Source organism: Copidosoma floridanum, unplaced genomic scaffold (genome assembly GCF_036245765.1).
Source record: "Copidosoma floridanum isolate Cflo_tuat_1 unplaced genomic scaffold, Cflo_Japanese_pri ptg000021l, whole genome shotgun sequence".
NCBI lineage: Eukaryota > Metazoa > Arthropoda > Insecta > Hymenoptera > Encyrtidae > Copidosoma > Copidosoma floridanum.
In genome coordinates, this window is record NW_028321898.1 from 32452179 (window position 1) to 32462699 (window position 10521).

The following is a 10521-nucleotide window of genomic DNA, read 5'->3' on the forward strand; positions in this document are numbered from 1 at the left end:
TATATATACTTATCATGCGGATATGGAATATATTGACAACATAAATTATTAATGATAAAATTCCACCTTTTTTTTAAAAAAAACTCTTTAATTTCAAAACTGATCACTTGATAATTTTTGTAATTTATAAACATATAAGATACATATTTTGGTAAAATCATAAGTATATCTCGTGAAATTAAAATAATTAAGTGATGATGTTTGATGATATGACAATTAAAAATTGAAATGATGATGATTGTAATAATATTATGTACGATCAGTCGAGTAACATGCAAAATTGAATACTTATATGTACGTGTATCTTATATAGATATTATACATATATATGTATTTAACATAAATAGAATGTGTATTCGATGATTGTTCTTATTTTAGCAAATAGGTATAGGTATACATTGTAGATTTTACGATACGACGGCTGTAAAACAATGGGTGATTTTGAAAAACAACATTGTTACCTATAACTATTTTTTTTTTTTTTTTTTTTTTTTTTTTAAGAATAAAAATAAATAATTACTATTAAGTGTGTGTTTGTGTGCGTGTGCATTTATGGATATGTTGAAAGTATGCATGTATTATCGTGAAACGCGTCTAAATAATCAGTCGTATAGGTATTTGTAATAGGCAAAAATTCTATCTATTTAACGTGTGTGTATATATTATAATATATGTTTATACCGATTTACGCTGTGCATGAATTTATGGTGTAATAATGGTTCCATCCGATCTATCGATCGATCCCCCATTTACGCGACGTCGGGGTTGTAAAAATTGTAATTTCGTAAATAAATGTGGATAATTGCAGTGTTTTCAATAAAACAGTGTACGAATAACGAATGATAACCCTTGGCGATGAGAAAGAAGAACGTGCGACCGTATAGCTAAAAAAAAAAAAAGCTAACGATACGAAACAAAGTGAAAAATTTTCCAGACGCATGAAAAATGTATGATAATAATAATAATAATTATGTCCAAGATAGAATCAGAGCGGCAATCGGCGCAAATCGTCGAAAGGTATTATTACCGGTGGCAACGAAACATTCATATATATGTATATGTATGACATTTTTATACACATACATTATAATTGAATGAACGATAGTGTGTAACTATAGCGTTGCCGTTAATATATTGCGGGGGGGGGCCATACAGCGACGACGATTTCGATGAGGGTGGAATTAAAGGCGGATGCCGGGATTGGTGAAGAGCACGTATTTGAGGAGAGCTTCGTTGTCCTCGCAGACCCAGGGTTTCTTGTGGTGGCAGGCGACGTCGTGCCAATTGACCCCGTCGTTGTAAAACTGGTTGAGCACGGCCAGACAGTTTTCGGGGGCTCCGCCCTGCAGCGCCTCGCGATTGTCCGGCTGGGGTCTGCCGATTCTGCGCGAAGTAACAAAAATCGGGTCAAAATCGTTTTGTTTTTATTTTGTTCCAGTGTATCGCGAAAAAGGGCACTATAGCTCACCCTCCGCTTGGCGACCAATCGTTCTGATCGCGGCTCGTGGTGGGAGCGAGTTTCTGCAGCACGGCGGTCCAGAACCATCCGTTTACGTTGAGCGGCTGGAGATCGGGCCTGTCGCAGCCCTTGAAGTCGCACAAACGCCCCGAGGTCCAGATGTACTTGACATTATCTTTGGGGGGGGAAAAACAAAAAAAAAAAATTACAAGTCCACGCAAAGTCAAACAATAATGTTAACCACATATGGTTGTGCAAACCAGTCAATTACTTTGGACAATTTGTTTCTTGACGAACTCGTTCTCCGCGGAGGTCTCGAGCGATACGAGGTCCATGCAGCGTCTCCGGCAGAAGTTCCTCGCTGTGAGCCAATCGTACTCGTGACCTGCCGTCGCGGGATCGGCCCACGAGTTGTAGTAACCCTTGTTGTTGAAGCGCATGTGGATGGTTCCTTTGATTCAACAGAACGAGCATCGTTTTCATTACGAGTAACGGATAAACAACAACAACGTGTCTCTATGTATATACATATATTATGTGCATGGGCATTAGGAATGAAAGGTATATACGTTTAAAGCCGCGCGTGACGTGCGGCGTGGCACATTTGATTTAGATGAGGAAATGACTCGGCAAGGAATTCGTTTGCCTTTGGCCCGGCATCATCGCCCGCCTCTTCCACACACAAACACACGTAACTTTCGCTTCTCTCTTTTGTCGGGGAAATCGACCCCTTTCGAGAAATTTGAGATTCCTCGCCCGATACCTGACCTACAAAACGAAAGAAAGAGACGAGGCTCTCTCGAACGAACGCTCGTGTGTCCATTATACTTACGATGGAATTTATGCAAATACGTTTCAAAGAAACTCGTGTGTGCACGTAGTACACATACATCACCCGTAAAATTCAGGGCTTGCGTTTTCTCTTTTTTTCTCCCCCCCTTCCCTTCGTCCATCACCGCGACGATTATTTACCGATTATATTACGGTATGATGGATGGATGGATCCCGTCGCGTACGTGGTATATATGCCTGAAAGACTGTTTTTTTCGCTCGGCGTTAATTACAAAGTATACCGTGGCTGCGGGTATCATCAAGTATTACGAGCACTCCAAAAAAAGAAAAAAAAACGAGGAAAGTGAAAGATAAAGAAAAATGATCGAGGAAATGCGTGTAATGGCCATATGGTCCCCGGTCGAACGACCGCCAAATAATGGCTCTCGTGTTTTTTTTTTATTTCGCAAAGCGCGTAAGACGCGGATGAAAGTTTATACGAGAGCAGCTCGAGTGAGTGATAAAATAGCCATGCGATTATAATATGCGGGCAGTGTCGTCTATGCCTAATTGAGAATTCCGCGGTTCGAAGAAGCGTGAAAGTGTGGCCTACTATACTTAATATATTTTGTAAGTGTAGCGCCTGACTCCTCATCTCCATGCCCGTACGTGTATGTGTATATATATAAAAAAAATATATGAGTGTTTGTCTGCGAGTAACTTTGCCATGATAGCTGCTACGTATATGTATTTGTATCTATTGTAATAATTGTTTCTTGTTTTTTTATTTTTTTTCTTGCAGGTAGATAAACGTAAGCGGAACCTATACAGTTTTTTCATTTACAGTTATTGTTCGTCTTGTTGAATTATCATCGTCAGTTATAGGTTGAAACGAGTAAAAAAATTCCTTAATCGATTCAAATGTAAAAAAAAAAAAAAAAAAAAAAAAAAATATGTACAAAAAATTCCCGAGCTAGATGTACATCCGGAAATGAGAAACAATGGCTTTTTTCAACGCGACGCGTCGCATTTCAAATTAAAATTCAAAATCTCTCTTGTCCTGTCGTTGTAGCGATCATTATTCTCTTTACGGCACACCCTTTTAAGAAGGATATGCTAAGAAGAGTTGTGGTAAAAAAAAAAAAAAAGTTCAGTGAAAATTACGGCTCTACTCTCTCAGTTGTTGTACCTGAGCTTCGAAAAGCAATTGAAGCGCTCAACACATGTTTTTTAATTCGAGCTTTGGTTAAAAAAAAAAAAAAACACGATTGGAATTAGATTGTAAGTTTTTAAAAAAATTAACAGATTCGCTCGATGGTTGGTAAAATCATCGCTTTTCTGTTCCAAAACTGAATAACATTATTCAACCAGAACTCAAATCAAAGCTGGCTTCGAGTGCTTTCGAAACGGGTGCTCTAACTTTTTCCAAACTTATTTATAATTATGAAAGAGTTGAGCCATGAATTTCACTGGATACGTTGTTTTTTATGTGGTCACTCTTCGTCACTTATTTTTTTTCAGGGTTAAAACAGAGGCTGTGCCGCAGTGCCAAACGAAACTGAAAATAATGACTATAATGATATACCCGTTGTATGTGTTTTTTTGTTAACTGTATATTTATCAGTACTCATTTACTGGCTTGTAATTTATTCGAAATCCGGAAGAAGCGATGCTTGTTTATCTCATTCGTCGATGGCGCACATACAACGTGTTACCGATATTTGCATAATTGAAAACGTATGTATAATTATACAGCCATTGGTTGTATTTTTCTCACGAGCAGGCGACAATCCGTTATTAATTCGGTGCACGCGATGGCCGCAATAATGAGATGACGCTCGTCGCAGATGTCGATATGAATATTAATTAGCGAAAGTGAAGAAGAGATAATGAGCCGGACTAACTTTGGGCGCAAGCTTGCGGTATCGGCGGCTCCAGGACTCGGCCACTGGGCTGCTGGGCCACGGCCACGCTCATCAATACTCCGAGAAGCAGGAAACCCAGCATCTTCGAGGCCATCTGAAAAGGGGTAACGCCGAACATCCTGTTATTGGCATGATTTATTTTATGCGATCGCATATATGTACTACATATTACACGCGCAGCCGTTCCCTTGATCGGTAAGGTTTTTTCTTAAATTTTTAATTATTAATCACAGTACCCATACACAAGTACGGCTGAGTGATTTATAAACCAGTTTTCTAGCGCTCGCGCTTCCGAGTCTTAATTTTTTCGCCCGTCTGATCGAGGGCGATCGGTACTTTTGAAAGCCAATCCGCGATTATCGCTACTCTTGATTATTTCGATTTCTTTTACTTTTATCCCGCAACATGCAGTCTGGAGAAAAACGATTTCTTGTACTCGTATTACCGTAATCAATCGCATCGGATTTTTGCTGTCCATTATTGCCTAACGGTTTTAAAATTGTCGTTATAAATGCGCGGATCGGTATTTAAATCGGTAATAATTAATTTCAGTAAAACTACTACTGAAAATCAAAGTCACAATAAATTTGAAATTTGCATTCAATGACTAAAAAGTGTTCTTGAACGTATGGATGTTGTTCTGGAACGATTGGTATAGTAAACCGGAAGTAAAAACAATTGGCTATGGTGTATGTAAAAATTTTATCAACACCGATCGTGTCAGTAATAAAGAAAAAAAAAAAAAATTTGGAGAAAACAGAAACGAATAAGAATAATCCCAAAAAACATAAGTGTAAAATAATAAGGATTTATGCAATGTAAATGTGATACGAATAAAAAATATACCTGTAAGTAATAAGGAGGATGTTCGATCGGCAACGCTTACCACTCAACTACGAAACTTTCCTTTCGGTATCCACCTCTATATATACACAAGGATGCATACCGATCGACACTTGCCACCGCCGCCTCCTCCTCCTCCTCCTCCTCTTCTTCATCCTTTGCCTCTCCTTCCGCGGCCTTTTTTACTTTCTTGGGTACCACGTACTGTAAAAATTCTATCGGAATACCCCCGAGACCTGCAATGTGTTGTTGCTAACAAAACTAATAACCGATCTTTTGCAATTTTATTTGCGATTGACGATATTGAATAAATAAACAATAAATTGATAGATAAACAACAACGCAGGTGCCCAATAATCCGATGCGACGTTATTATCATTATTATTATTATACATGAATGTCATACTCTCCCGTTTCGACGAGAATTAATTTATCGTTTTACGTTTAAATATTTGAAAGTACAACTGTTTTTTACGTTTTTTTTTTTTTTTTTTTTTCTTCTTTAAATTACATTTTGTAACCGTAAATGCAAATCAGACCTGGAAAAAAAAAAAAAAAAAAAAACTATCTCGGACAGTGTAATGTAAAAGTGTGCTCGATAATTTATTGTTCGCAGAAATGCCGATCTCGAGGTGCATATTTTATGCAACAAGACCGAAATAATTATTTAAATACCAGCGGAGTGGATTATTCAAAGTTAAGCATAGCTTAAGGACGATACAACGACGACGATGATAATAATGTTTTTCGATTCCGTATCTATATTTCATAAGAGTGCAATTATTATAATAATATTCAAGCAATCGCCGATCGATCAGATCGAAGGAGGATATTATATCCGTAAAAGCGTCGAGTGAAATGCTTGCGATTGTAAAAAATGAATATACATGAGAAATACTATATATTGTACATTGAGTGTACCGTATAGAAAGGGATGCAGGAAGTGGACGAATGTATGAATTAACAGTGAGCTCGTGTGACGTGTTCCGTCTCTTGCGGGTATCTCGGATTATAATAATTCGCTTGACGCTCGCAAGCTCGTAATTACATATATATATATATATATATATATATATTGTGAATAAGAAATTAAATAAAATGGAAAAAAAAACAAAAACAAGTAAAATACGAGAGTCGGTTAACTGTCACTGTAGAAAAGCATGAAAAAAACCACGCCTCCATATGTATATACCTCCGATTTTCGAATTGATTCGTGACTTTCGATTTTTTTTTCTCTTCTAATCGGTACACTTTTAGTAAGTAGGGTATATATGGTTGTAACGTGCGCGTCGCTGCCGAGGATATATCTGTATCTGTACCCACATAAAAGAGCAGCGTTGAGAATTTGTTGGACCTGACGGTGATGGGCGAGGAAAAATTATTTTTTTTTTACAACTGATGGACGTCGCAAGTTTACCGATAATTGTGTGACAAAGGGGAAAAGAAAGTGTTACACTGATGATGCGTATGTATGCGCGCGTGTGTGCGTGGCACTTGGCACGTACGCACCACACTCATATAACTAACATATTATATAGCTAACGGGTTAAAACAGCCGTGTCGGGTGTACCATATTATGTATATCTGTATTTATATTATTTCTCAAATTAGAAAATGTTTTATAATACATATGTACATACGCATATATATATATATATATACAGAGCGCGCGGTGGCTCGGTCGGCTAGGTCGTGGATTGGCACGCGGGAGACCGTGGTTCAATTCCCGGCCAGTGCGACTTTTACGGGCAAAGTACCTCTGTGTCTTTCACATGTGCTTTTTCACCACGCAATGCTCCTCGAGGAGGGTTTAGGCGACCTTCTCGCAGCAAATTTGCCTAATTCCCCCTACCCCCCTCCCAGTGATGGGAGGCCTCCCATCCCTTTCCTTGTCCCTTTCCCAAGTGCTAAGTGCCCATAGTAGTGCCCTTATTAAAAAGGAGCCGGACGTAGAGCACTATAATATAAAAAAAAAAAAAAAATATATATATATATATATATATATATATATGTGTGTGTGTGTGTGTGTGTGTGTGTAAGCGTGCGTCCGAGATCTGAGGCTGTAAAACGGCGCGCCTACCTTTAATTTTATTACTATAAGCTTTGCGTGCATGTAATACGTATACATATATATACATATATACATTTTACAATGTGTTATTTCCCCAAAAAATTTGTTATTTTGCGTTTGAGTTACTGCACCCTCGAAAAGTTACCCAAAGACGATGAATTTTTTTAATGCCTATATCATCCAACTTGCCAGAGATACCTACTTGTAATTTAAATTTTTATTATTAACCATTTAAAACGCGATTTTTAAGATTTAAAGTTGATGCGCGCGCTCCTTCTTGAATTCCAAGCTTTAAAAAAACGAAAAAAAGTATGTGAAACCGATCACACTTATGGGTACCACAACATGGAAATGCACTAACGGTCGTTTTCAACTGGAAAATCCACCGATCCCAAACCCGTAAGCTTTTCATTTTCTTTTTTCACGCTCTGTTTGCCCTAAAACAAGTTTTTTGTGGTCAAATATTATTTTCATTCGTTTTGAAAAGTACTGATTATGGTTCCCGACGTTTTCATCGATTTCGTATTGACTACTTTTTCAAGTTTAAAACTCATGAATGGACTACCCGATTTTAGCGAGTAAAACAATGTAGCGCACTTACAGCCTATCCAAAGCGTCAATCATCAGATTTGATGGGATTTAAATGATATAATTCTTATTAGAAATTTTTGTCAATGTAATCAATCGCAAAAATATCTGAAGAGCTGTTTATAAAAAAAATGTTCCCGTCAATAGCACGATGTCTGACACTTTGAAATTTGTTTAGCTGAGTCGGCAGAATGGTGCCTTAAAGTAACACAGATAGATACTTTGTGCCAAGTGCCAGTAACATGGGTAATTTTTTCGAATGATCGTTTTGGCCTGAAAGTGAATAAAAATTTAATACGGTCTAGTTGGATGCAAGTGGACACAATTACGTACTTCGAAATGACGAAAAGGTTTTTCTTTCTTGGTACAACACGAAAGTTCATTCAAATGTAAATTGGTTGTGGTGAAAGTCAAGAATGGTGGCTTGGTATAAGTGTATGCCATAAAATCTGAGTCTGTTTAAGCAGATAAACTTTTTTTTTTTTTTTTTTTTTTCACGTGAGTCTGAAAAGAAGATACATACTTAATCTTTTTTTTATTTTCAACTAATCTCTTCACATTACAAAGTTTCTCTTATAAAGTTTCAAAATACAGTAAAAACTATACTCTCTCAAAGATGGAATTTCATTTTACAACATTATGATGTTACATGGCAATCTTGTGAAATGGTCAAGGACATTGGAGTTTGTAAACATCATTAATTGATAAAGTTTTTTTTTTTGTTATAAAAATGTTTTATTAAATAGGACTTATTTTATGACAAAAATATTTCATGAACACGTTTTCATTTTTTTCCTTCCACCATTATTATGTGATAACCAAATTTTGTTTTGACAGGTGGATCTGTGTATACTGGAGAACCAAGACTAGAAACTGGTAATGCAAATGCTGCTTCTTGAAATGGACCAACCATGGAACCACGTGTCATCCATCCCAGATCTCCCTGATCAAAAAAATTAAGCACATACTAATGTAGATATTTGTTTTATGTCAACTAATATGTGGAAATTGATTGGATTGTATATTTATCATGGTTTGAGACAAAATATATAATTAATAGTAGAGTACAGGCACTTACACCAGATCTTGCTTTGTCTTCACTATAAGTTGCAGCAACTTCATTAAACTTTAGTCCAGCTTTCAGTTTTTCTAGAGCCTCTAAAATTTTTGACTGTTTCTCACAAAGAATATGTCGTACCTAAAAACGTGAGCCAGAGGAGAGTTAAGTACAAAAAAAGATTACAGTTTGACAAAAGTATTTAATCACATTAAGATGAGCCTATAGAGTACTTGATGTAGAAAATCAAGTAAAATTTATGTAAACCTTGACAGAAGTGCCTCCTTTTTTTTCTCCTTTTCCTTTATCTCCATCATCTCCTCCACCCTTTGACTTTCCACCACCCTTGGCACTAGCAGCTCCAGCACCTTTTTTTGGTGGCATAGTATATTAAATTATGCTAAAAGCTGTGTTAATTTGAAATTTTCAGTATAAAAATGTAGAAAAACATGTGGTTAGCAGAGAGCCACAGATTTTAGTGTTTTGTTCATCATTTCACGTAGTTTATTTTTGAAAATCACTAACCTTTAGAAGCTATATATAAGCAAATCAAATCCTATTCAACTATGAATCCATAGAATTTGTGATGAAAGATGGTGAAAATACCAAATAAGTAAGAGAGAATAAATTTATTTTCGTGATCTTACGAATCTTTAAGCCGCGGTCACATCGTCACATTGGAGAGCGTAACGCTTACCTCTTGTCTCTGGAGCCGTACCATATAACTTTTTTTGCTTTGCAGGTTTATGTTATAACATAGGCCTGCAAAGCAAAAAAAAGTTATATGGTACGGACCCAGGGGTCTGATCGGGACATTCGATATCTCGCTTAAGTAAGCAGTTTTTTCGATTATCCCTATAAAATGACCAAAAATAACGATAATGCGCAGCGTAGTTTAGGGATTATCGAAAAAACTGCTTACTTAAGCGAGATATCGAATTCTCCGATCAGACCCCTAGAAAAGCAGAAATCACGAGATTTGTTCAATTAAGAGGTTCCGAGCGCTCCGAACTCAGGGGCCATACCATATAACTTTTTTTTGCTTTGCAGGCATATGTTATAACATAGGCCGATGTACTGAAAAATAGTTACATGGTACGACCCCTGACAGTAGCTCCCCCCCAGCCCCCAGCCACGCAACCACAACGTAACGGCGGCGATTGTGGAATACACCGTGTTATACCATTCCGTTGTCTCTGTGTTGTACCATTCCGCCGTTCTTGCTTTATTAGTCATGTGGGGTTATACTATTCCATCGTTCCTGTTTAATTGGGTCACATGAGTGTGTACCGTTCCGTCGTTCCTGTGTTATTGGGGCAGTGGGTTATACCATTCCACTGTTCCTGTTTTATTGAGAGTCATGTGGGGTTATATCATTCCGTCGTTCCTGTTCCGTTGTGTTATAACTTATAACCCTAGCCTATTGTACATTCTATATCCCCATATAACGTTTACTTACTGATGTACGGCAACGTGAGAATGTGTATATGTATGTATGGGTATACTTACTCGTGTGAATTGCGTAAGCGTAATGCGTATAGCTCGACGGGCGCGCAGGGAAGGGGGAACATCGGAGGGGGAAGGCAAAGCGAGGCGGAGTGTGTGAGGCAGAAAGGTTCTGGACGCGAGAGCGTTGCCATCGCGAGATTGTACTTAGACAAAGATTAATAAAATATAAGGATATATATTCATACGGCGGTGTGTTTGATTGTAACCCTGTGGCTCCCATCCTTGATGCTAACAATTGGGTCACACGGGGTGTACCGTTCCGTCGTTCCTGTGTTATTGGGGCAGTGGGTTATACCAT

The 10521-nt window shown here is 37.7% G+C and overlaps 2 protein-coding genes across 3 annotated transcripts; both read right to left on the reverse strand.

Annotated features, from left to right (window-relative positions):
• Window positions 1–1115: 1115 nt before the first annotated feature.
• LOC106643003 (uncharacterized) lies at window positions 1116–5020 on the reverse strand. Its single transcript, XM_014357952.2, has 5 exons — window positions 5002–5020; window positions 4135–4249; window positions 1731–1910; window positions 1469–1634; window positions 1116–1383 (listed from the first exon to the last, which is right to left on the reverse strand). Exons 2-5 carry the CDS (start codon window positions 4247–4249, stop codon window positions 1182–1184), a joined length of 663 nt encoding a protein of 220 aa, XP_014213438.2. The 5' UTR covers window positions 5002–5020; the 3' UTR covers window positions 1116–1181.
• Window positions 5021–8408: 3388 nt separating this feature from the next.
• LOC106643018 (peptidyl-prolyl cis-trans isomerase NIMA-interacting 4) lies at window positions 8409–9355 on the reverse strand. Of its 2 annotated transcripts, XM_014357972.2 has the most exons (4): window positions 9240–9355; window positions 8982–9121; window positions 8736–8855; window positions 8409–8600 (listed from the first exon to the last, which is right to left on the reverse strand). In XM_014357972.2, exons 2-4 carry the CDS (start codon window positions 9096–9098, stop codon window positions 8442–8444), a joined length of 396 nt encoding a protein of 131 aa, XP_014213458.1. In that variant the 5' UTR covers window positions 9099–9121; window positions 9240–9355; the 3' UTR covers window positions 8409–8441. The 2 variants fall into 2 exon arrangements, with proteins under 2 accessions (XP_014213458.1, XP_089450490.1); XM_089594364.1 differs by lacking the exon at window positions 9240–9355 and having other exon boundaries at window positions 8982–9218.
• Between the last annotated feature and the right edge of the window lie 1166 nt (window positions 9356–10521).

Excerpts from the sequence above, each read along its gene's own strand:
- LOC106643003 (XM_014357952.2), bottom strand. The coding sequence starts at position 4,249 with ATGGCCTCGAAGATGCTGGGTTTCCTGCTTCTCGGAGTATTGATGAGC. Across the intron at positions 1,911-4,134 it reads ACCGCAAGCTTGCGCCCAAA|GAACCATCCACATGCGCTTC; the intron begins GTTAGTCCGGCT and ends GTTGAATCAAAG. Across the intron at positions 1,635-1,730 it reads CAAGAAACAAATTGTCCAAA|ATAATGTCAAGTACATCTGG; the intron begins GTAATTGACTGG and ends CCCCCCCCAAAG.
- LOC106643018 (XM_014357972.2), bottom strand. The coding sequence starts at position 9,098 with ATGCCACCAAAAAAAGGTGCTGGAGCTGCTAGTGCCAAGGGTGGTGGA. Across the intron at positions 8,856-8,981 it reads AAGGAGGCACTTCTGTCAAG|GTACGACATATTCTTTGTGA; the intron begins GTTTACATAAAT and ends TCACGTTTTTAG. Across the intron at positions 8,601-8,735 it reads AAGACAAAGCAAGATCTGGT|GGAGATCTGGGATGGATGAC; the intron begins GTAAGTGCCTGT and ends TTTTTTGATCAG.